Source organism: Dermacentor albipictus, chromosome 4, assembly GCF_038994185.2.
Source record: "Dermacentor albipictus isolate Rhodes 1998 colony chromosome 4, USDA_Dalb.pri_finalv2, whole genome shotgun sequence".
NCBI lineage: Eukaryota > Metazoa > Arthropoda > Arachnida > Ixodida > Ixodidae > Dermacentor > Dermacentor albipictus.
In genome coordinates this window covers 43,118,942-43,145,361 of record NC_091824.1, presented here as the reverse complement: position 1 = coordinate 43,145,361, position 26,420 = coordinate 43,118,942, and the positions used below count along the sequence as shown (strand labels likewise).

The following is a 26,420-nucleotide window of genomic DNA, read 5'->3' as shown; positions in this document are numbered from 1 at the left end:
CCGCAATCTTAGAGTAAAGATCGCTTGCTCTCTCCTTCGCTTTGGGTTATTTCTCTATTTGCACCTCTATGGCGTCAAGAGCTGCGCGACACAGCACAGGCATCAGCCATTGTTTAATTTTTCATGACCATGAGTTACTCCTGGGCGAACTCTGTCACCCGCATCAAGACCCATCTAGACTTTCAGCAAACGAGGAAGCGGCGGCTGCTAACGCATCTCTCCCGACCTGTTACCACCCTTTTTTGACTCTCGGGCACCTTCGTAAGATGCAGACTCTAAAGAGTTACGGCAAGTATACCACGGAAAGGAAAACTAAGAGAGGAGCAATATACAATACATTGCTATAGGCACCATCCCGGCTCACAGGAAACGTCGTTTTGACGTAAAATGGGTAACGTAAAAATGGCGGGTTATATATCGCCGTTAATTTAGGTCCTTTTCAAGCATCGAAAGGCACCGCATTCAATTCACTGAGTTCTCAGGTTTGAGGAATTAGTGCAGCGGTGTATTTTAACGCGCAACACTGTGCAACACATCACGTGACACAAAGGGAGGAAGCACTGTACAGATGACAAGTAAGCCCAGTAATTGAAAATAATTCTTGTACAGCCTTGGGAACGTCGTATTCACTTGAAGCTTGACCTCTAGAGAACAAATAATAAGCACATATCATGAAGTGGAAAGACTTCTTGCGACTTTCTCATCGTCAAACGGCGATGAATGTTAAAAATTTGGCGTAGTAAGAGCACGTGCTGAAGAGTTTCATTCCAGCATTCACAAGTTATGCGCAAGATAAGTATAAGAGCTAGATAATCGGCAATTTCATTGTGCTCTTCTGAGTCTCTTGCTGTATTTGGAAAAAAAGAACGAAAAATATGACTGAAATTGCAGGAAACTGGGACTAAACTGTGCAGTTTAAGGAGTTAGTGCCCAAAATATCGTTTTACTTCAGTTCTAACTTGACAATCAGAATTGTACCTGCTCTGAGACAGTTACGTTAGTGCTGCGAACGAGATACGTTATAGTAAGTTAGGGAGGGGTGAACTAAGTTGAAATGCATAAATTGCAAGCAAAACGTTTCTCGGCATTCCAGTTCGCCTATACGAAAAGTAAGAATGTATGCGAAGGTTAAACAACTGCAATGTCGACAGAATGGACGCTTAGTCACGCACGAGACTAACACATGAATTATCTTTGATCAAAAGCTACGGAGTACTAGACAACAACTTCCAAACGTACCGCTTGCGGTTACATGGCCACAGCGATATAAAAACTTAAAAGTTAAATAAGAAAGATATGGCACACTGCTGCGCACATAAGTAACAAAAGCTTCAGAGTTATAAAAGCTTACCCCTGGGTGCAATGAGCTGCTGTAATGACGTATCGATCACTGATCAAAGCACCACCGCAGAACTGGTCGTCATCCGCCTTCCGCAAAAGAGCAGCCTGCAAAATGAAAGAAATTCGGCGCGTGTTTGCCTCCATACGTAGATATGCTTCGTGCAAAACAGCATCAGAAGTTTTTCGACAACAGCCAAAGTATGTCACATTGATCCTGAAGTTAAAGATGAAGAAACCACATCGCCGACGGAAACTCCCTCGAGCCCTCTACATAAATTAGAATCAAGATTGCCAGCCAAACAACATTAGTTGAACCAGACAGAAACCACGAGAAAAATTTGGAGGATGCTAGAGCTTCGCCTTTATTAGTGGAATGTGATAACATTCATAGATCCCTGACTGCTTCTCACGCTTCCGGCACCTGGAGCGTATGTAACGGTAATGTTTACCGGGAAGCGGTGGCCGCGAATGCTACGCACGAAGGCGAGCTTTGTGGTAGAAACGCGGCCTCTAGCGTGGACCGCGATGCGGCGGAGGCGAGCGCCAGCTGGAGGTATTGCAAGGAACCGGGCGCGTCGCTCCATGGCCCCCGAGATACCCACCCGCGCGCCGACGCGCGCAAATGGCGGACGTCGCGGCCGGTCTGTGAACGCCGCAGCCGGTTTCTGTGTGTGTGTGTGAAGAGGTTTCTTTGAGTTTTCACCTAACGGAATTATATTTTCTCGCGTACTGAAATTACAATCCGAGCGCTATCATGTCTGTAGGTTGTGTGCAAGTCGTTATTTACAATTTTCTGCGTGTTTTAGCTTGAGAAATTCAGTAAGTTCAGTGTATTCCTTACGTTACATGGAAAACCTGGGCATACGTGGTTCGAAAATCTTTTTGCTGGAACGTCGCCGGATTTTCTGCGACATGAGCTCCTTAACGCTATGGCGTTAAAATTGAAGCGACGCCATACTGATGCGGCCGAAAGGCACTGTTGGTCGACCGCCGTGCATCATGAAAATATCAAAAATAAATTGGCCACACCGCAAAAAAGAAAAAAACATCTGGCTCTATGACTACTAAACCAAAGAATTTATCATTCCCCCATCTCTCAGAGTCATTATGCATACTATCTGCTGGTCACACTATAAACACATCCCGGAAGCTGATCAGATACCCAATTTTAGGGGATATGTCTATGAGACATAATTACAGACGTTACGCAGTTGCTGGCGTAAATAATTCCATATGTGGTGTATGAGCAAGTTGAGGGCGTGCGAGCATCAATATATGCCTTGCTTTATTTTCAGTAGGCGAGTGCATCATCATTTAAATTCAGATACGAATTTGATTTTCAAAGGTGTACAAGCACGGGCACTAAGTCGTAAATGGTAACAAGTGTAGTGCTGGTGGTACTGCAAATGCTTGCGGAGAAAGAGGAACTTACTTAAATAGGCAGGGGGATCGGCAGCTCTCTGGGGTGCTGCTCTACATTGTAGGAGGGAAAAAGGCGAGCGAAGCAAGTATGCAAGATAACAGTGTTAGCTCGCTGCTTCATTCGCATAGCAGCTTACATGTTTTTCTCGTAACTATTGCACAGCTACCTGTGGTACCATGTACATTCCGGTAAAACGTGTAGTCACGTCTTTACGACTATACATGATCCAGCAGATGAAATGACAAAACTTAGTCATGCCTATTTACACTGAAGGCACGTTCATGTGACGCTATTCAACGCAGAGGTACACAAAAATCACATTGGAACACCTCGAAATAGCATAATCACTCTATGTTTTTTTTTGCAGAACAAGAACACAGAGAACGCAGTAATTGGATACGACTCGCACTTACCATCCATGTCCAATCATCAGGCTTGGCGATAGTACCACCCACGATCCTTGTTTTGAAGTTTAAGCCACACGCTGTAATAAAAAAAAGGAGGTAAATACAACCAGCAGAAAGTACAAGATGCGAATGGCGTCAGGAGGAACAAGTGGGACACAACACTCTGTCATCTCCTTCCTCCCTGTTGCTATCAATCCTTTACAGTCGAACATGATGCTGCTTCACTTTTCGTGATCACACATTGAAAACTAGACTAAGCCTTCAGCGCACCATCGATCTCTGAGGACTGCAGGGACAGCCGGTGAAGCCGGCGGCAAATTAAAAGGGTTTATGCGCTAAACTTCCTCTCCAAAGAGAGCTCTAGGTGATTCCCTATAATTTCCTGTAGACTGGTAGCGAGAATTAATAACTCGAGGGGGCGGCACCTTGCACTCTTGCACAGCAGTCCACGGAGGACGCGTTGCCACTCGCGAGTTAGAAGCCTTGCAACAAGAAATCCAAACCACACATATTCACTACACTTGCCGAAACGGCCGGCCATCGTTGGGTGCCTTCCATATGCAAAGAGCTTCACTCACACGTCTTCAGTTGGGCCAGTCCAGGTGGCTCCGGAGGCAGCGGCTTCTGGCGTTCACTAGTGTGCCCGCCGTCAGGCTGGGGCTGGGACGGAGGCTTCTGCGCTTGTGCATCGTGCCCCTCCGCCTCCTCCTCGTCGTCATCCGGGAACTGGATAGGTGCGTTAGCTGTCGGCGAGTTGTTCGGGTGTGGCACGACGGGAGGCCGCGATGGTGTGGGCTGCGCCGGTGGTGGCTGCACCGGCGGACGTTGCACCGGCTTCGGTTGCACTGGTTTCGGCTGCACTGGCTTCGGTTGTGGTGCGGGACTGGGCTGCGGTTGTGGCTGGGGTTGCACTTGAGGCTGGGGATTAACTTGAGGCTGGGGCTGCACCTGCTGATTGTTTGGCGGCACCCCACCGTGCCCGTGCACTTGCTCGTCGGGCGTTAACGGCTGGTGGTTGTTGGGGCCAGCGGGATCAACCTCGTAGTCAGGATTCTGGTCGGGATGTGGGCTGGATGGGTTCTTGCCGATGTTAAGCAGTCCGCTAATAATGGGAAAGAGAGGCTTGCGCGGCCTCAGGATGTTGCCGAAGAACTCGTCGGGACAGCACACGCCGAGGTGGCGATTGCCGATCACACAAGAGTAACTGAGAAACACGTCGAAGTTCTCCAGAAACGCGGGAAGCACGCATTCCCTGACGTAGCGGCACTTGCCGGGTGTTGTAAGAGGTGTGGTGCATATTTGAAACTGCCTCAGCGCGTTGATGGCTGGTCCAAAGAAGGAGGAGCGCCTTCGCGGGACGTTGAAGTTGTACTGCGAGCGCTGAAGGTTCTCTAAGAACTTGTTCACTACATTTTTGTCTTGGATGGGCGCTCCGTGGGGATGCTCGGCACCCTGTTGTTGCTGCTCCTGTTGCCTGGGCTTGCCGGCATCCAGAAGAGGCTTGAACAGTGACCCTAGAATACCTGGCAAAGAAAATGAGCAAGAGTGAAATTACACATGCAGCCCCACCGATATATAGCGAATTTTTTTTTAAATATCGCCAAATCAAATCATCACGACTTGCGTACGTAAACGATAATAATAATATAAAAAAGGTTTACAGATATGTTCAATATATATGGTATAGACAAGATATGGTATCTTGTCTATGAATAATAAAACATCATTTATTAAAAAGAAATATCGAGGTTGTCGCAATCTCATTTCATATTCACGCCAAATTCAGAAATCTAAGTTAAATTTTTCGTTTTTATCCCGTTGAATCTGTATCTCAATTTAGCAGTTAGCCCTGTTTCTTGCAAGTCTAGCCAGTAATATACTCATAATTTTTTCAGTTACATCTTCCCCGGGACTTGCCCAGCTGATGGAAACCACGCACGCGTTAAATTTCCTCTAAAACGAGTAAATAAATTTGAGAAAAACCTGGAGAAAAGTAACCAAGGGATTAAGAAAACATTGCCAGTCAACTTTTCGAAGTTTTATCCCTTCAATCCAGAGTTTTTGCCTCTAACTGGTTCCCGTGCCCCCTTACACTCATATGCTTCAGAAGAACTTCAGTTTGGCCTAGTTGGTATTTACTGCAGATCATATTGACCGCAAAAAAGACGGGGACATAGGAAGAAAACACACCTGTGCTGTTTATGTGTTTTCTTCCTATGTCCCCGTCTTTTTTGCGGTCAATATGATTTGCGATTTTACACTCATAAGCCAGCGCCTCGTTGTCGGATGCACCAGATGCATTACCATATTTTACCCCCTAACTTCTCCTAGATTATTATCGGCTTGCCTTTGCTGGCTAAATCATTAAGAGCGAACCATTTACTTTTGTTTTCACCCGTCGGTGCACTGTCATCTCTTTCCATACAACTATGTCGTTTTCAATGTGCTTGAGTTACAGCGGTATAGGTAACTCGTTTACATCCCTGCTAGCCGCAGTGCAACACTTGAGTGGACCACACGCGGCACTTAGAAAGCAAGCGGCATGCTTCAGCCTCTCGATATTTCTGTGGTTCAAAACCTATTTGTAATAAGTGATCTTAGCAAGTAAAAAATTAATTGCAAGTGCAGCTGGGTACGACTCCTCCGGACAATAGTTCGGACAAGTTCGGGAAGGTATAAGAAAAAACTGCTTTTGTATCAAAACGTCTCAAGTTTAGTTAACAAAACATACTGGTATTTTTGACAGACTCGAGTTGAAGCTATAGGCAAGCATAAACGAATGTACCGTACAAGTGCAACGGGGCCGCGACATTGCTAAGCCGCCCACAGAAACAAGGTTTCCACAATTTGGTTAGGAGAAACTCCACTTGTCGATTTCAGGCAAATATAAGCAGTAGCGTAACGTCCACGCCCCTCACTGACTGTTCATCCTCGCTTTGACAGCTGCAGTGCGGCAACCTTGCGGGAAGGTAGAACTAATGAACCAAGAACCTGCATTGTGTAAATTACGTTTCTCATTCTGATGTCAACGACTCCTCTGCGGCGCTAGGTTTGCTTGCCTTTTGAATTTTCCCACTCAACTAGACATATATGCGATGTCAACAGTGAAACAGCTATCACACAAACCCCTTTGGCTTGTTCTGATAAAACACTCAGACACGCGTTACGCTGCGTCGAAATGAGGAACAGTATATCGCGGTAAATAATAGGAGTCATAACTCTCACACCTGATACGTCTTCATGCAATACGTCATACATCTTATTATCGTTGTAATTTCATGTGGAGAAGAGAATTCCCGCACGCTTTCGAACAACTTCCAGTGTTTTCAGGGCCATCAGATTGTCTGAAGAGAAATGCTACGCCTTCTGCTTGTGTTTCTTCGTCACAGTAGCGGGCTTCCAGTCGTGTGATGCGTAATTATACTAACCTGAAACAGGCGCTACAGGCAGGGCGAATGCTGGTCGCGACTACCAGCCTGATGCCGCCTGTTCCACGACCACTAGCGAAACCGCCAACATCATGACCAGCAGTGAGAGTCGAGCGATAACAACCCGGAAGAGTCGAGATCAAGTGCGGTACCCGCACAAGCGACAAGAAACCAAATCGAAAATACTGCAGTGCTGGTTTGTACACGGTGGTTGCTGTGAGTTCCTGGGCAAGCTTCAACGGGTGCACCCTAAATATCGAGCAAAATTAGACCAGGAGACAGAAGAAAGGTACCATCTACATCTTGTTCTTAGATGCCGGTAGCATTAACAACAGTTGTTATTTCGGAAGTAGAATAATATAAGAGCTTTGGTTCGTTCATTTCAACAAAACTATGCAAACAGAACAATCTTTTGCTTCCGAAAACGCGTGTTCTTGGTCAGGTTTCATAGTGACAACAGCTCAAAATACCGGCCGTTTTGTTCTTCCGTCCTATGCTGGCACTGTTTTCAGTATGAAAACGTTTTGGTTTGACCTTCAATTTTTTTTTAAACAGCATGTACCGCATATTTATGGCTGAGAAGGATGAAGACTGCCCGATTATTATTCGAGTGGCACTGGGAATGGAAATTGCTGCTGCTTCGCTGGGAGGAAAAGCTTGGCTCGGAAATGTTATGAATACACGATCGTGCCATATACTGAGACAAGCAATGCCTGCGATTTGTCCTTGCGGGAGGCGTGACGGAGCAGTAGCAGTAGCAGCAGCGCAGCACGTAAGCACGCCGGTGCAAGAACACTCCTTTCTCCGTGTGTGGAATCCTAATGCATCTCTCACGCGCATGTGGGTATCTCTACGTGGCGTCAGCCACCCACCCTGGTGCCCGCTCGTTGTGAGCCAGGTTTTTCCCTGCCACGAAGGTCACGTCTAAAACACGAGCTTGGAGGCTCTCAGTGAATCATGGCGTGCATTGCTGAAACTTGCCATCGACCTGATGCCTGGAAGATGAGGGAAGCTCTCGAGAGCCACGGCAACTGGCTACCCAAATCTTTTTGTTTTGTTTTTGTGTTTCCCTCGTTGTTTCCTTTTACTATTGTAGCTCTCGACATGGCAGCCTGCCCATCCGTGGACCTAGCAGTGAAACTAGTTACCTTATAAAACATTAATAGTTACCTCAGGTATGGGGCAACCTAAATGTTCATTCGGCGCTAGTAACCATCGTGACCAGCGCTAATATATAGTTGCGATAATAAACTACAGTTCACGTTGACCATTTCTTTCGACCCGTTATATCTGTCAACCAAAAGCTGCGTTTTATGTTCGGTATTGTAAACAACATCTTAGAACTACCACGTGCTCATCGAAAGTGACACTGCATACGTTGAAACTTTAGATAAACGATCATAAGCGGTTACGCAAGCAAAATCTCGATGCCACGACTAACAGTAGGCAGTTTCCCGCTAAACGTCGAAAGTGCGAGAAATAGCACCAAACAACACAAAAAAAGTCGTTACAAACGACAACGTATGGCTACACTTACACTGGTTCTGCTTTGGTACCTTTAACTTCCCTTCTTTCATATAAAATAAAATAAATAATGAACAACCTTGCGCACAACGTGATAGTGTGGTTGTTCTTATTGTTGACTACTTAATATTTGAACTGAGCGTTTGTATCAAACAAACATTTTCTTGTGCTCCTTGTAAATGTCATCCCAATTGTCAACGCTGAGGTCACCCGTGCAAACCTGACGTGTATGTGCGTTTGTGTGAATGCGCGTGTGTAACTGTGTTTGTGTGTGCATGTCTGCACGTGCATGCGCGTTTTTTTTAAATTTTGTAAACCATTTTTCACCGACCGCAAATACCCGGTTCTTGCCGTTTAGCAAGGCTCAGGAAACAATGCGTGTCCTTCTGTTACGTTTTCCCTATCGGAATGCTCATTTCAGCGCTATGGACCATTCTCTCAAAAGGTGTAATTTGTAACACTGTTCCAAAGAAGATGATGCAACATGTTTCTGTCATTAGATGATTCTCAAGTTCCCGTAGAAGAATTTGGGCATCCTTGAACGTCATCCAGAGGGGTTCTTTTCTGTAAACTTTCTTCAATAAAGTAACATTTCTATAGTTTCAGCATAACAATACATTTATGGTTTCTCGCATATTCGAATAACAATCCCAAGGCACTGGCACTTGGCGTATGGCCTATAAGAATGAGGATGTGTAGTGTAATTCCGCACATGTGCGCGCGCGTGTGACGTAAGTCGCTTGTGGTGATAGTGCTTGTGTAACGCACGTCATTTACCTTCAATTGCGGTGGTGCTAATTGTCTAACGTCCGCACCAGCTTCGCTGTACATCCACTTTCACAGGGTGGAATGGAGGCACGTTTTTTCTTTTTTTCTCCAACCTCATTTGGTGCATACGTTACCTTTTTCGATGTATGACATTGCCGATGAAGCATTTTTAAACCAAACGAATAAAATAAACGTAATGATAAATGGATTTACCTAAAAAAAGTTCGTTAATAAAGTTCCGTTGAAGCAGACTTGATTTCTCAAGTTCGGATAGACCTATCTGAATCTGAAGTTATTTCAACAACCCGAACTGACATTGATTGCATGTGCTTGTGTATGGTTTCTAGAAATACGCGCAAATATTGTGAAGGAGGTGTCCTTCAGTAACCCTTATGCCTATGAGCGGGCACGTATCAGCTCAGACCAAGACCTCATGCATGTAGGAAGTAACACCGTCGCACCAACCTGCTGCTGAACGGTGAAAGAAATGGCATGCACGAAGTCCTGCTGGTCCACATTGTAAGCTATACGCACCGAAGTCTAATCAACCGCGATTACGAATCAACCAAGTTTAAATCCTCCCCACTCGACTGTACGTTACTAACGCGCGGATATGTCTTCACTGCTTACCTTGCCTCTTGCTTCGCACGAGAATGGTCGTGTTGTCTGCAGTGACAGCAGTTGTGCTCGCGAGGGAGATCACTACCAGTGCGCCCAGTATCCCGGTGCGCATGCTCGTTGCTCGGATACCTGCACGTTCAAAAACAGAAAATTTGTTTTGGTCGGACCCATCGATCCCATGGCACGAAGTGGTAACATCCTGAAAAAGAGCTCCCATCTGATGCCAGTTTGGGCTCTCTGACACTTTCAATCCTAGTGAGTCCGTTTAGAATGTAACTGCCTGCAAAAAAATTGTCTATTTGATTTTCCAAGGCGTAACTCCTACGGTTAGAAAGAGAAGAGTTGTGCTTTGCATATCGTGGGAGCATTGCGCGACCCAACAAGGTGCTTTCACGTGGTGCAATACTGGATGAAGTTCGCCTTCACCGTATTCCGCACACGCACAACCACATTGATATCGTCCAAGGTATAGCCATACACACGCACACAAGCACGCCCGCGTCCCAAATTGTCTTTGCTAATATCTAACTACATTGAGCATAAAAAAACAGCCAAATATTAGTTTTGTTAGGAACAAAGATTCGTGGGTAGCGGGAAATTGTATTAAATTAACACGCTTCCTATTGCAAAAAATGCAATAAAATTTCGTCCATACATGTAAAAAGTGAAGTATGCCTCTAATACTTTTGACATATTTGACCCGCGATGAGGAGGAGGTATAAACGCTATAAAAGTAAACCGACGGTAGAATTTTCTGAGCTGGCGAGCGTCCCTAATCCAAGCCACAGTGTAATAGCTTCACCCTGGTCACCAAGCGATACCTCTTCATATCAAAGTACTGAGCATTTTCACGCCGTCTGCTGGTAATTCTAGTCTGCAAGAAAACTAAAGACACTGCGAGTGGCTTCATGGTGAGCTGAAAGAAATGTTAGAGGCTGTAGCTTGTCCAGGAACTTTGTTGACCCGTCGCTATACCTCGAGTCACCCTCCAATGCCCCCTTTGAGCACGGATGTTGGCGTAGCTAGCTACCGGTGTGACAAGCGGTGTGACAAGCGGTGTGACAGCCGGTGTGACAGCCGGTGTGACGGTGTGTGTGATTTTCTTTACGGGACGCCAGCCACTGCGTTCTTCCAAAGTGCGTGACCATCAGTGCGCGCTGCGCGCTGAGCGCATGCTGTCTGTCAAAGATGGCTCATTCAGCCGAGACGATTATTTTCCGCGTGTGTGTGTATTTCTTTTTTTGGGGGGGGGGGGGACACTTCCCACTGCTGCAAATCCTGTGCCGACATTGGTAGCACAATCTTACTGCGTACTGACTGCTAGGTGCGGCACCGCTGTGTCATGTCTGAAGGGGCCGACGTGTTAGGCTATATATATTAATTTCGAAACCTGAGGTTCATTTATTTTTGGTACAGAAACGAGAGCAAACACAAACGACTTCCAGGTGTGACAAAGTTTACTGCTGCTGTTGAAGTTCAGATATGCAGCACATGGTTTTGGATTCGCACCATACATCGCGTAGAGGTAACAGAATGAAACAGTGCAATGAGTATGTAAAGATCATGCTGTATGTAAAAGAAACGTAACTGAACCACAATTTTGATGAAGCAGCTGGTAAAATTGGTTGAAAACAACTCTTTATGTGAACGCAAGAGACTCTCAATAATTAAATGAATATCAAGCAACTGAAGAAAAGAAACTATCTAATCTAATACTTCGCACATAGCAGGACGTCAACGTTAAGATGACTTAGCAAATTTTTTTAGTGTTCTGTCATATTTCCTGAACTCATTCACCGTCGTTCTCTCTCTCCTCTCGCTCTCTCTATTCTTTCTATACCCCATTTCCCCTCCTCCAGCGCAGTGTAGTCAACCAGATGCTCTCCCGGTTAATATTGTTGGCTTCTCTATTTCTTTTTCCTATCGCTCTGCTTTCGGCAAAGTGCGCTCGTTCTAGCATTCTTTGTTTGTTCGTCTTTTCTTTTCCCAACGCACGTCGTTATTGCTCATTCTATGTCTAACAGGCAAAAGACCAAGCACGACGGTGCAACTCGATTATGCACGGCGCCGCGTAGCTGGTTTTTCAAGGTGAAGTCCTCCGTGTTGTTCACAGATTCGCCTTGGCCTGCGGCCACTGCGGCTTCGCGCGGCGAGGGATAACAATCAACGCGCTCTCAAGGACCGTCTTCGTGCTGCCGTATGTGGTCTTTCGACTGTTATGGCTGGTTGAACGTGAGGCCGCTCGCTTGCTCGTAGCAGTGAAACGTTTTGCCGCACGTTTTGCGGCAGTTAAGCACGAGAAGATCCGCACCAAAACAGGAACTCATTGACGCTTGAACGAGCGTTCCCTATAGGCCGTTCATAAATGGGTGGCTGCGTCCGCCGCCTCTTGTGAGAAGAAGCGTCACGCGTTATTCTTGCGCTGAGCGGCACCTTATTCACGTGCGACAGCTAACAAGTCTGTTGTTGGAAGACTGGCCGCTGCGCGATGAATAGGGCAGAGCGGTTAACAGCCTCCACATTTATAGATCAAGGTCTTAACGTGTAAGCAAGCTGCCTTAAATAGTTATTGCATATTACTTACCTCTGTGATGAGTTGCACGGGAGTGTCAAATGCACACACATAGAAGAAAAGGAACGGAGACTCTAGTCATAGATAGACTGCTGCAGACCTCCTACATGTATAGGCACACTGCAAAGTCTACCCAGCGATTCGACCTCCAAACCTTAAACATGTGGAAAGTGTGCAAGAGGAGAGAAAGACGAAGCTGTTTACCAATGAAGTGCCCTGGAAATGCGATGTGGTGTAGTCATTTAGCTATGGCGGGAAACCTTGGCGATACTATCAGCCCAATCCATTTCGTGGCAAGCGTATGCCCGTCGTAATTATAATGTTCGTTCTCCTCTCTCTTTACTGTGTTCGCGTGAGCCGTGCACCTGCTCAGGTAAAAGGCCCGGGCGGGTGAGGCGCCAAATTGCCCGATGCACTTCGTCCTTGACTTTGCCTTAGGCACATTAACGCCGATGCGTACACCGGAAGTGAGGTGGTCACGCCATATGTGCGCGCACTGCCCGTTCTCGAAGCGCCGCACGGTTGACGGCGCACCCATGCTGCTTCGAAAGAGATACAAATATTTTGGTGGAATTTGCGTGGTTCGTCAAACATTGGTCATTGCTTGCGTAACCTTATCTCACATCGCGACTGAATTCATCTATGCCAACTGCTATGGACGCAGCAGAGCACTCCGCTACTGTGTCACTCGTGGTTGAAAATAGCACCCGTATTCGAGACTCGTTCCTTCTCGAAGTACCTAATTACCGTATGCATGCTCGTTAACGCTAAGCGTGAAGGGGAGACTATACAGGCACCCCCTGAGTCACCAATGAGAGAGTGCTGATTGATTTCAGTGCCTCGTCTCTGCGTTAATCCTTAGTACTGCATGTCTTTGGAGAAGCGGTTGTTATAGAACTTTCCCTGATGAATTTCACGTCACTGGTGCCGTGTCGTTCAGGGGCTTTGTGGCGTTCGTTGTCTGAATTTAATGCTGGATTGAAAAAAAAACTTAACCAAAAACTCTAAATCTAGATTTTGCTTCCTTGCGTTAGCGATGTTGGCTAAATTAATAAACGGAGGTGAAATACCTTGTCAGTATTCATCAGCCCATTTCAAGAAATTTGACACTGCTGCAACTTCATTTCTCGTGCTTCCTGATTGAAATATGTTGCCAAAGAAGACTACTAGGGATGGTACTCAGGCAAGGGGCAACCGCATGGTACCTTCGTGGTTGCTATTGTCCAAAGTGCGCAATGAGTCAGCATATCAGCATACATGAGTGCTCGCGTCTAATCGAGGAACCTTCATTCGGTGCCACCTAAAGTAAACGCAGCCGCTTTTACCTCGAGAAAGTGACATTGTATAGGGAATCTTCGCTATGTGTAAAATCCGCAGACTGAATCACCACCGCGGGTTTGCGTGTCCTGCAGAAAGGCTCACCTCAGATTTAACAGCTCAAAAATCAAGATAATAGTTCAGTTTAGGCTCCAATGCTCATTGGTAGTAAGCAATGAAGAAGAGGAACAACCAGCATAGCGCGGAGAGGACGCAAGAGTTTTAAGAATGTTCAAGCGTTCTCTCTGAAATAGTAACAGCGAAGCTGAAATGCCAAGTTTGAAAGACTGTGGTAAAAGTGTCAGTAACATATTAAACTAAAATTTTCCCCTTAATGACGAATGGCTTTGAGATTATCCACTACTGCACTGTGGCTCTGATGCGGCTGTGAAGTAAGATGGGCTGGTCGGTTACAAGTATTATATGCTACTTTTTTAACGGGAAATTTCAGACAGGACACAACAAGATGTACATGACAAACGCCGAGCCCGAGTGGATACAAAGAAAGATGAGTTTGATGGTGTGATCGTTGACAGAAGTTTCAAATCTAATGCTCGCTCGCCTCCCCATTTCTTAAGGAAACGAAGTTGAGTGTGAAATGTACATTCTCTTTGTATTTGCTCACTCTGTAGCTAAAAGTTGCACACACATTCTCAACGGTATGCTTCCGTGTACAGAGATGTCTCGAAGGCCAGAAAGCTCGAAGTCTGAGTTCCTTGCTAAGATTCTTGAAAATGGCTGCTCCATTCTCGAAGGTATGAATGGCGAGCCATTTAACGTGTGCTAATGTATCAAAGAAAATTTTCGCCTTAATTGCCAACGTCAGCGGGATCAACGGCTGAATGTAATTTATTAGTTTCTTTCTACAGGATGTCCCACCTAACGTTTGCCAAGCTCTTAAATATCAAATAGGGATTATACGAGGCCGCAACCAATGATATTCTGTCAGCAGTGACATACCGCATCAAGAGGAATTTCTTTTTCATGATTGAAATATGAGTAATTAGATTCGATTAATTAAGGAACTTTTTGATTACTGAATTGATGGCGCAAATTTCTATAGAAAAGGAATGCTTGTGCTTCGAAACATCAGATTCAGTTATTTGCAGTGTTCTATGTCTCGCGTATTTTTTTCCCCGCGTTATAAAGAAAACGCGCGAAATATGAAAACCGCCGCATGATTACCCGTCTGCGTGCCAGGACACCAGCGGTCCTATGCGTTACTCGGAAGAATTAACTCTGCTCAGTAAGGCGGGGGGGGGGGGGGGGAATTGCGCGAAACATAGCATACTGAAAACAACTGAATCTCGTCTTTCTAAACACAAGTGTTACTTTTCTGTCGCAATTCGCGCCATCAATTTAGTAATTAACAAGTTAGGTATGGGAATTTTTGCATTTCACCCCCGATAGAAATGCAGCCGCTGCGGCCGAGATTTGACCCCCCCCCCCCCCCTATCGCGTGTTTACAGCGCGACACCGTAGCCACTGAGGCATCAAGCCGCCTCGATTTAAGTTCAGCAGTGATGCTATATTCGTGGCGAGTATCACGCTGTCAAGAAGTAAGCGAGTCTGTATATATTTCGCTCTACAGGTGGTCCTTGCGAAAGGCGCATTTTATTGATATCATAGTTTTTATTAACTATCATAAATATGAAAAAGAATTATCCTGCAGCAGTACGTCTATGCCGATAAAATACCATTGGTAACGTCCTCATATATTCTATATATTATTTCTAAGAGCTTGGCGAACGTTAGCTGGGACACCGCGTACATTAAGCGTGGTAAATGCTAGAAATGATGGGACATGCTTTCAAGCAACGGCTCCCAATTATTGAACTCACTACCGAAATATGCCAAGCAAGGCGTAACTGAGTAGTACTTGTTGGGGGGCTAGTTGGTGCATGTTTCCAGAAGAGGGTTATAGCGCCGAAAAAACACAACACACAGCAAGCGAGACGGGACAGGCGCCTGTCCCGTCTCGCTTGCTGTGTGTTGTGTTTTTTCGGCGCTATAACCCTCTTCTGCAAGCAAGGCGTATTTTTAATTCAGTGCCTGAAACGCTAAATTCAGAACTAAAGATTCATAGAAATCAGCAATTTCAATTGTTCGTAGTTCATAAAATATGAAAATAAACGCTGAATCACAGACTCAAATAGGAACGATCTCTTTTAAATTATTTCACAATCACTCCAATAAATGTGCGTCAAGAATTAGGAGGGAGTGGCAAGACAAAGAAAAGAGAGAGGGGGAAGAGGGGGGGGGGAGGGGACTGACACGCCACGCACCCGGGAAGCCGAGTAACGCTACTGCTGCTACTCCTCAGAGTTCGTATGGTAATAACTCTTCGAGCATACCGCACGCATCCCCCATCCAACAGCGGAGTTCACTTTTTTTAATGGGTTACTGCTTTCATTGCATGGTTATATGTCCTCTACTGTACTCGTAAGAGCGACAACATGTGTGCAGGGTATTTCAACAAGCAGTCCAATTCTTTTTAATTGCCTGTGGCAGGTTGCTCAATTCTAGACCATGGGCAAGTCTACTCGAAGAGGCGGACATTTGTTGCACAATAAATTGAAATGCATAATCAACTAATTAACAAAAAATTACTAATTAAGTGTGTACCTAATTACCTTAAGGCACGTATTGCAATTTACAAATTGTAGTGGGTAAGACTGCAAGGCATATCTAGTTGAAAAGAATTGTGTGGATTCCGGGGATTGCGTAAGAGATGTTAACTTCTTTATCTACGGACAGTCTTCTGCAGAGATACAAAATAATATAGTGAGCGCTCGTTAAAGTCAAACAATTTTTCTGCAGCGGCAGTTTCATGTTCATTAGGCTTATAAAAGCGTTAACCTAAAATTGCGGAGTGTAAAGATTATTTTAAGAAGGCGTGAAGCTAAACTTTCCTTGAATCGTTACCGACACGCTTGAATAATTACGACTCACTTATCTGTGTACAATTACAGCTATAGCAGCATTCGCAGCGCTTGTGAATCGTGGCGAGAAAGTATACCGGCTGACACATTCGCTGCGAGGAAAATTAAATGCAGCGACGCTAAACGCTTTCCGATCCTGTTTAATGAAGCCGATCACGCGCGCAAGTGCACGCCCTTGTAACTGAACCTGCTCGCTACCGCGAAGTCCGCTGACGCGCGTGAAATTCCCATCTAGGCTGAACTAATTATCCGTCCCATATTCAAAGCTACATTCCCGCCTGAAGCTTTTCTCAAAGACTGTTTCAGACTTCGGTTCCATTCTTCGTAAGTAAGCCAAAAAAAGAGAGGGAGGCGTCAGATATATTTCACGTCACTAGGGCAGATCATGTGGCCAAAAGAGAGAGAGAGAGAGAGAGAGAGAGAGAGAGGAAAGGAGAAAGGCAGCTAGGTTAACCAAAGGTGAATATCTGGTTTGCTACCCTAGGCTGGATAGAGAAAGGGGAGGCGGAGGTAAAATAAACAGTTAACCTGGTATACTATACACCCATACTAACCCTGCCGTTGCTCCCACTCTTTTTTTCTCTCTTTTGTTTCACCGTCTTGCTTCCCGTCCTGTTCGCCCATTTCGCTGTTTGTGCTCTAAGCAGCCGGCGTCGTATCAGTTAGGCACCGAGTTTTCCGTCAATGCAATTACTCCGGCATAGTTGAATGAACCCTACCTTCCGTTCTATCTTTTTATACATTGTTCATTTAATTTTTTTTTTTATGCAAGTGGTGCACTGTCGGGCCGGAAGCAGACGCGGAAGCTAATAATGTATTGATACTCTAGTCCGTATAATACGACAAGGTACACGATCTATGAATGGTTTGTACTTGCACAAATATTGATATTTTGCCAATGATAAAAAAGACCCGTTGGCACGGGTCCTCCATGGGTTCGTAAAAGCAAAAATGGATGTCACAAGCCTAAGCCTCAGAAACGCCTTAGCGTTGTTTCTCGAATATCTGTTTGGAGGTGATAAAACATCAGTCCAAGCACCAATACAGTCCCAGGTTTGTCTTGTGCTGCTCTTCATACAACATTATCGATGCATGTGCATATTAGTTGTACAAAGTTCGACGTGCGGTCAATGTGCTCTGCGCTTTCGCTCACCTTTCTTGTTTATTTAAGCGGTTTCTGTTCCATTTGTTGATTTGTCACTGCCATTGCCAAAAGGGAGGAACATTGTAACGGCTTTTTGTGATTGCTCTATTTGTACAATATTTTCGTAGTGTGACGAGTGAATTAATGAATAAATGAAAATAAAATGCATCAGTGCACATCGTCAGTTAGCTGGACAGATGACGTATAGAAGCGCCAACTGCCCCTCTTCTTCGCTTAGAGTGGCATAGAAAGGTGACTACATGCGTACTGCAGTTCCTGTATACATATATGTTATCACAATTCTAAATAGCCGCTGAAGTAGAGTTCTAGTTTTTTGTCTTTCTAGACACTTAAAGGAGAGTCTGGCGTAACGCGCAATCAGTCGTGCTTTATGGGCCCGTGCTGCAGTATATTATTATGTGCCGAATATTTCATTAGTCACGCACCTACTTGTCGTCATTTTTATACGAGATTTGCACCAATTGCCAAGTTGGAGCGTCTTCGGTCGCTCTGTATGTGTGAGAGAGAAAGAGGGAAGAACATGCAGGACTGAGCAGTCAACAAGACGCATGTTCGGTTTGTTACCCTGAGCAGAGGGAAAGGGCTTATATGACGGAATGAGAGAAAGGAGAGGTGCGCGCATCTGAATGTGCGCATCGAGATTACGGGCTGCCATTGGATATTTCCATACAAGCTTCCTGAGAAGCACAAGAACGAGGAGACCCCTTGTTACACCATACTTCTCATTGACTAATATTTGGAGCCGCAGTGACGTTGCGGCAAGAGATCGAAATTTTCGAGCGTAATCAAGGGCAGCAGACGTTAACAGCTGCGAGAATGCAATTTGTGGGCAATTTGTGCCACGCTTTCAAGGAATACTCGCACGCAATCGAATTTTGAAGAGAGTAAGATTCTTTCTCGCAGTTTCTTCGTTGCTCTTGAGCCTTACGTGATGTTCGGTACGGTTAACAGCCGATTGCACTATATTTTGTATCGAGAATTATTTCGGGTCCAATGAAAGAAAACCAAGCAAAGTGAGAAGAAAACTAATGCGTAGTAGCACGTTTACTTTCATTTCTGTCGCTGAGCATATACATTTCCAACCTCTGTTGTCTGGTTTTCAAATACAAATACTAAGGTAATTATTCACTTAGAGAAACAAGGCATATAATTGTATTCTCCCCTGCAGCCGCAGTGATATTCTATAATTTCATTCACCGCAAATCACTTACGTCTCACTGTTGCAAATTTTACTACCACCAGACTCGCCACGAGAAATTGTTTGTGGCACACTTGAAACATTCAGAAGCGAAGTGCTTCAGCTTTGATTGTTGTTTTCTTTTTTTTTGGTTTGACACAAAGGCTGTAGCGCACGTGTTACGATGGTTTATCCTCCTAGATTCAACTGCGTCCATGTCTCGGACAGACGGAAACCAGCGGGGGGCGTGTTCGTGTAAAGCGCCGGCAGGCTTGTACGTTAACGTCTTTTTCCTTCAGGTTTGTTGTGCAAGGGCTCTCCGTTGCTTCCTCGTAAAACCCGGCACCATTCTGCTGCTATTGATACCTGATCGATGGTTCTGGCGTACACGTGGCAAAATTGGCACCTCGCGAACCCTTTGACACCAGCCTCACCATTATAGAACAAGCGCTTAGCACATGATGCCCCGACCCGACAGGATCAACCGCGGGTGATCGAGCGAAACGTCATAGTTGAGCCAGTTGTTTCTGACAAGGGAATTACTTTTCTTTGCCTGGGCGATATTTCGACAGCCTCTCTTGTCGAACTGTCGGTTGCAGGCTGAGGCTTCCATCACTCGGCCTCTCTCGAATATTTCAATCATTCATTTGCCTTGAATCAATTGCCTACTTCGAGCCCCCTTACAGGCCTTGCATGCACGAAGTCACCATCACAATGAATGTCTATCAATGCTCTTGCTAGGTGTCGTTTAAAAACTGTCTGCTAATTGCGATATCGATCAATCGGGATCCTCTTCTTCCGAACGCCCTGCAAACAGCTGATTCCCGGGAAGTGATACGCAAAAGCCTTGTGCGACGTGAACTGCTTGAGCCAATGAAAAGCGAAACCTCTCCAGAAGAACGTCGCGGGTATTGAAGGTGCCCGCCTACCTTTTTCGACAGAGAGGAAGGTAAAAATCGCGCGCTTTTCAATGTCATTGCGGTCAGGCGCCGTGTGTATATACATTCTTTCACTCACCTCTTCTCACGAAAGTTAATCCTGGAGACGCACTGCTCTTCTCCACACGCGGTGCATCAATGGAGGCCCGTCCCGGTGCGCCGGTCCACTTGCCGAGCTCGGCTTCGACTCTGTTGTGCGTGTGCTTGCCCCCCTCGCAAGGAGCGTTAAAAAATCGCGCGTACACCACGAGCCACCGGCGGTTTCCCCCCGAGTGGGAGTTGCGAAATGTTGTCTAGCGATTTCTCGTCGTCGTCGTCAAGGGGCCACCTTCTGCGAAGCCGCTGCTCCCCCTCAGCCGGAAAAGAAAGAGCGAAAGCTCGAAGACGCTCGAGGTGGCAGATTAACTCGCAAAACACGCTCGCTCGCTTTTCCCATGGCGTAACGCGGCCTGGCTGACGATGCCGCCAGGGGCGGACCTTCGGGCGTTTTTTCCTCCCTCGCCGAGACTACTCATCTTTTTCTGTGCCACGGCCACGCACCGACTTTCACTTGTTGATTCTTTGTTTGATGCCTTTCTTTCTTTTCTTTTTCTTAGCTTTCCAAGTTGGCTCCGCCGGCGTTGACGCGTCTACGCCCTTCGCCACCGCCTCGCGCGCGGTACCAGCTAGAGGGATCCCGCGTTGCCAGTGCCGCAACATGGCGGCGCTTCTGACGTCACGAGGCGCGTTTACCGGATTCTTGCACGCGTCCGCAACAGTGCTGCGAGGGCGCGGCGGACTGAGCGTTAATGTAACCCGACTCTCTCGTCCCCCATTCGGGGTCACGGTATTGGACTGCTTCCCCCTGCGCAACGGGTTATCCCCAGCTTGACCATTCGACGGATCGTATGCTATAATGGCCAACTCTATCTAGCACGCCTCGCGTCCGTCGGATATGTCTCGCAGGCTTACGAAAATATTCTAAGGTCACTTCTAACGTAGACGAAATCTCTAGATTCGGCTTTCGCTCCTCTCACGTGTTTGTCCTCTCACGTGTTGCACATCTCTCTGCATCTCCTTTATAGGCCCTCCTTCAGCGCGGTGACGTTATGTTTGGCCGGTGACAGTTAATCGAATTGCCCGTGGTTGCCTTCTCTGGTGCAAGCTAAACGCTGCCACATTTGTTACAGACGCAAACGCAGATAGCGAATAAGCCGCAAGCAGATCTGCCTGCGACGCTTTCGCTAGCAACTGGCTTACTCTATACGAGGTGTATTTCCCCATTAGAAAGCAGCACGCCATTCTCGCGTGTATCTTAGGGTTTGCGCTGAACGACGCCGTCCAAGAAAATAGCAGTGCCTTTCAGGCAGTTAGATGTATACGCTTTAATAATATGACCATTCCGATAAAGAGTGGTCCTAACTGTGGCATGTCTCTATGCTCGAGAGCTTTGGGCACACAGGAAAAATAAAATCTCGCCACATTATTCGTAGTAAACTGCGTTTCAGGTAAACCCCCTGGCTTTACGGTTACGTAGGATGGATAAATAAATTTTTAGCAAGCTTAATATATATGTTTTGTTGCTAGGATATGACAAAGCATTTGATTAGAGCGATCAAAACGCCGTTTATTCTTCTTCTTATATAGCAATAAGCCATGTTTGTTATTATTTCATCAATAAACATTTAATTAAAAATGTCGTCCAATTCAGAAAAGCACAAAAAAAACACTCAAGCTCCTTTATAACAAACTAGTAATTGCTAATACAACCCATGTTTTTTATTCAATTGAAAGAAAGTCGTTGCACAGCCTCGATAGCTATCGCCTGATGTTTCTGCTCACGGAAGCCTTATGCATACTGCTTTAACCCTGATATAGAATACCAACATCAGAAGTATCTCGTTAGAGCACGACACACTCTCACATATAGCCGAAACAACCTACTGTGACCTTGTCATTTTAACAGAAACTTGGCTGGATTAATAAGTTCCCGATACCGATTCGGCTTCTTGTTTTCCCGATGTTAGTATGTTCCATCATGACCGATTAAATGAACGTGGCGGTGGCATGTTGATAGCCGCTCACAACAGCCTTCTGTGTTCTACCCTCAACGTCCCTTCTCCCTGACTGGGTGGGTGGATTGGGTGGATCAGACGCATGCTGCCATACGTCTAGTCCACCCGTTATAACAGGAGTGCGTTACCACCCACTGGACAACGATGCACCGTTTATTAATAATTATTATTGCCTTATTAATAAAGCAAATTTGTGAGCCCAACAGCAGCTTCGCTGGCATTCCACCTTCGCAGATTGGATTGGCCCCCAGTTTATTTCTCTGAAACACGGCACACGCTTTTGGCGCTCCATTCTTTGGCGGTACTACATTCATGGTATTGTATTCCAGAAAACCATGAAAAACATTGGACAGGTATGTCATCAAGAAGAACAGACCTCCCAAAGAGGATGCCCAAAGGACACGCATTTCCCCCGGTATGGGAATTTCAACGGCCATTCAACCGAGGCTTGCCTTAGCGGTACAAGCTCGACATCTGCCAATGTAGCCACTGCCCCTGCAAGTGTGCGAATTGCTGATGAGGATCCAGCCCCTAACGGTAAAGCACAACAGGGACGGCATTACCAAGCAGCTTGGAAACGTGCGTACGCATGGCTTCTGTATGAAACGTCAGTGGACAAGGTATTTTGTGAGACCTGTCGCGCTCCTTGTGAGATGAACATTTTTCTTCCAAATATACCCAGGGATAAGGACGCTCACTGGACGTTTGTGCAAAATGGGTTTTCTAGCCGGAAGGAAGCTCTTATAAGATTCAAAAGTCATGAGGCCTCGAATCTGCACTGTGCGTCCATGGGCGAAACTGCAGCTTTGAAAAAGGGGATGAATGTAGCAGCTGCTTGTGCGATTAGGAAACAAAAAGAAATGGAAGACGCAAGAAAACACCGATAGCGATATTATGTTAATTCCACTGATTAGCAAGCGAGGGATGTTCATGATGATGCAGAAAGTAATCTAAGACAGCTTCTGGAACTTCGCGCCAATGACATTCAGAGCTGCAATCATGGATTTCTCAAACCAAGTACAGGTGGCTCTCCCACGCTGTTTTAAACGATATGCTAGAAGTTTTGGCTCATGAAGTTATCCGGTCACTTACAAATGAGGTTTGCGAAGCAGCGCTCTATGCCCTGACCACGGATGAGACAGCGGACATATCTGCCAAGGAGCAAGTGTTGTTCTGCTTTCGTATTGTCGAAAGAGCTTCGAAAAATTTGAGCTGTTCTGTGGATTTTATGACACTGCGTACACGAGAGCAGCCAGTCTTTTTGCCCTTCTTAAGGTAACAGTAACATTGACAATTGCCGTGGGCAACGCTATGGTAGTGCTGCAGATATGAAAGGACAACACAGTGGGCCGCAAGCCCTCATACAACAGGAGAAGCCGCGAGCACAGTACGTACAGTTGCGCACATACGTAACCTGGTGCTGCAGGACCTCAGTCAGAAAGTGGAAATGTGTCGCGATTTCTTGAGCATGATATCAGAAATGATAAACGTTGTTACGTGCTCCCCTAAGCGCCTAGATATGTTCCAAGCATTTCAGAAAGATTACAGCGTAAACTTGCGGATTTTTTTTCCCACGAGGTCAACGCTAAGGTCCACTTTGATGAAGTGGACTGTTCAGTACCATAGCGACCTGATCTCGCTTCGTGGCCTAGCATCAAAAGAACGGGACGACGAAGGAGCCAAAGGCCGTAGATTTTTTGAAAGCGCTGTCAAAATTCGACACATATTTAATCCTCAAGCTCCTGACACTCGTGTTTTTGTGAAAAGAGTAAGTACTGTGTTGCAGAAAGCAGAAATGACATTTGACCAAACAGAAAAAAATCTTGAGCCATTCTACTCTGTGAAGTTCGATGACTAGCGAAGCTGTTTGGCACAGGACACAGAGGTGACACATAATTTTAAATAAAGGTAGGAACTCATAATTTTCAATTGTGGTGATCATGACGAAAGATACGCACAAATATATTGTCTTGATAGGTGGATCAATATTATTCGGGCGTTATGGTCGTGACCATAACCTTGTGGTCGCTATGGTACACAGTGATCGGCTCGGGCACGACCTTGGACACGTTGCTAGCCAGAGTCAAATCTACGCATGCCCAACCGGTGGTCAGCGGTGGTGTTTGCGCAATTTATCTGGCACATGAAACCGAAGCCCTGCAGCCCTAATTGCGCAAGCCATTTCTTGTGCGGTGTGGAGATGTCGAGGTTGAAATCACCAACCACGATGATGGGCTTAGTGTTGTCGTCCCTGATCCATTCAAAGTGCGTTGACATGAGCTTCTCGATCTTGCTCTTGGGTGTGCCAGTGTATACAACAATTACCTCCGTTGTGTGAACGGTACACACATCGGTACAGCCGTTGAGAACTTCATTTTTTGTCCTACTATAGATGTCCTTCCCGTAGCAACTGCAGAACACAATCGAAATTCGCTTCTCGGGAGTATCCACTGCTTAGGGGTATACGAGCCATTGATGATTAATGTTTTAGACATGCTGTTCAGTATGTTGTATGCATGATCAGAAAGAATGTAAGCACTGTTCGCTTTGTTTTGTTGAGTGATGGAAGCCTCCGCCTTACGGGGCTATCAGCCATTGCGTTTTTTTATTGCTTACGGGCATATGAGTACTTATGGCGGTATGAGCCATTGATGACAGTTTTCGTTGACTGACACTAAAAATACACGGATCCCTAGCCTTATATATCTTGGCTGTAAAAATGATCAAGGCTGCCAGGGAGACTTATAGTGGACTTGGGAAGGTAGGATTTTGCCGGTTTTGGAACGAGACACATGCAGAGGCGCATGCGTTGTAACTGAATGTTAAAGAAAGAAAAGTTATTCCACCTCTTGCTGTTAAAACCAAGAGCTCATTTTACTTATTTACCTTGCCCGTCATGCCACGCAATAACCCCAAACAGTTCTGGAAAACTCTTAACCCAACAACCACGACACCTTGATTGGACATTGTGCTGCAAGACAAACCTAATATTTTAATCCCAGAACACTGTGTCGCGCAAGTACTAAATGAGACGCTTAATTCAGTTTATACAGTAAAACCGGGTAATGAACCACCTCATGCATTTCCTGTTAATCACCCAATCATGCCTCAAATCACGTTCGACGCCCATGGTATTGCCAAAGTCATGCATTCATAAACGCTAACATCATTCACTGATATACATGGCATCAATGCTAAAATATTGAAGGATACTAAAAATGTAACAAGTATGAGCCTATCGCATACATTTCAGCCAATTCTTTCATTTGGGGTGATGCCACAAGACATAAAGGTGAGTACGGTCATTCCAATACCAAAGAAAGGTACCACATCATCGTCCACAGAGTTATCACCCCATATCCATCACGTGTGTCTGCCCCAAAGTAATGCAACGTGTTATCTATTCTCACGTAGTTAAAATTTCTAATACCTTTAAACTGTTCTAATAAAGATCGACATGATTTCCAGAAAGATGTTTCCTGCGATACCCAATTCACGCTTTTCATCAATGATATTAGCTCTGGTGATGACGTACACGTACCGGTCGACGCTCTTTTTTTTTTAGATTTAAAGAAATCACTTGACGAAGTTCCGCATAAACACCTGCTTCTAAACTTCCGTGCATTAGCCTTCATTCCTTTGGTCTTCAATGAATTCGGGACTTCCTAAGTGACCGCCAGCAATTCGTTCACGCCAATAACCAGTCGTCTTCCTACTATCCTGTCGTATCAGGCGTGCCTCAGGTCACGTTCCCTGGCCCACTGTTATTCCTAATCTATATCAACGACTTAACGAGTAACATTTCTTCTAACATCAGACCCTACGCAGTATACCGCGTCATTTATCGTCCAATTAATAACGTGTCTGACATTCACCCACTTTAGTTAGACCTTCATCGAATCGAAATCTGGTGTTACAAGTGGCTCATGTCATTAACCCTTTAAGGACGAGACATATATATATACCCAGAAAAAATGTTTATTTTTCATCTAAACGTGCAAAACAAATCAAGAATTAGCATAATCAACAAAAAGTAAAAAATAATTTGCGGAATCTTTTTTCAGCAATAGAGGGAAAACCCCAGGCAGGAAGCTGGAGGTGGGCTTCACCTTAAGCCACCTAAGGCTTCGTTTTCAATTTGTATAGACAGCTCTCGTCATATGTGAACCATAGGTGTACATTTCATTTGCTTTACATCACAATGTGTGACACCACTGCAGCTTCATATCTTGCATCGGTATCCCTCCTCTGACCTTGCTTTCAAAAGACAGGGAGCCGCGTCCCAAACTTCCTTTTTCCTCGTCCAGTGCTCCTGCTCTAAACCAACAAATGACACTTGCTGCCTGTCATGCGGTATTGGCCGAAGATATTTAGCAAGAAACATTTTACTCAATACTGAAACTCGGCAAGAAAAAAAAATTCTGGTATGTTGCCTGTAGGCAACACTCGTTGACAAATGGTTAAACACGATGAACACATCCCTACTTTATTTCTCACCGCCGGCAATGTTATTCACCACCAAATTATCGGATGTACAACTCAGCATTGTCATGTGTAAGTGCATACAACTACGTAGGTGTTAATTTGCAGTCAGATTAAAGTGATCGTTCCACATAACGCACGTTAAAAATGAAGCTAACCGCTTTCTTGGTTGACTACATCGTAACCTTTATCTAGCACCTCCTTCCACCCGACTTCTCGTCCTTCAAACATTATACAGATCGAAACTTGAATACGCATATG

General features: G+C 45.5%; 1 protein-coding gene across 2 annotated transcripts in view; it reads right to left on the bottom strand.

Moving 5' to 3' along the window:
• The window catches only part of LOC135907141 (serine proteinase stubble-like), a 36,224-nt gene extending 16,080 nt beyond the window's left edge, over positions 1-20,144 (bottom strand). Inside the window, exons 1-5 of one of the 2 annotated variants that reach the window (XM_065438794.1) lie at positions 19,703-20,144; positions 9,522-9,641; positions 3,750-4,694; positions 3,178-3,248; positions 1,352-1,446 (exon numbers count right to left, since the gene is read on the bottom strand). In XM_065438794.1, the coding sequence (XP_065294866.1) occupies positions 1,352-1,446; positions 3,178-3,248; positions 3,750-4,694; positions 9,522-9,624 (1,214 nt within the window). In that variant the 5' untranslated portion in view covers positions 9,625-9,641; positions 19,703-20,144. Of the gene's footprint in view, positions 1-1,351; positions 1,447-3,177; positions 3,249-3,749; positions 4,695-9,521; positions 9,642-12,096; positions 12,217-19,702 lie in introns of those variants that run through there. The other variant, XM_065438795.1, reaches the window with a different exon arrangement.
• Between the last annotated feature and the right edge of the window lie 6,276 nt (positions 20,145-26,420).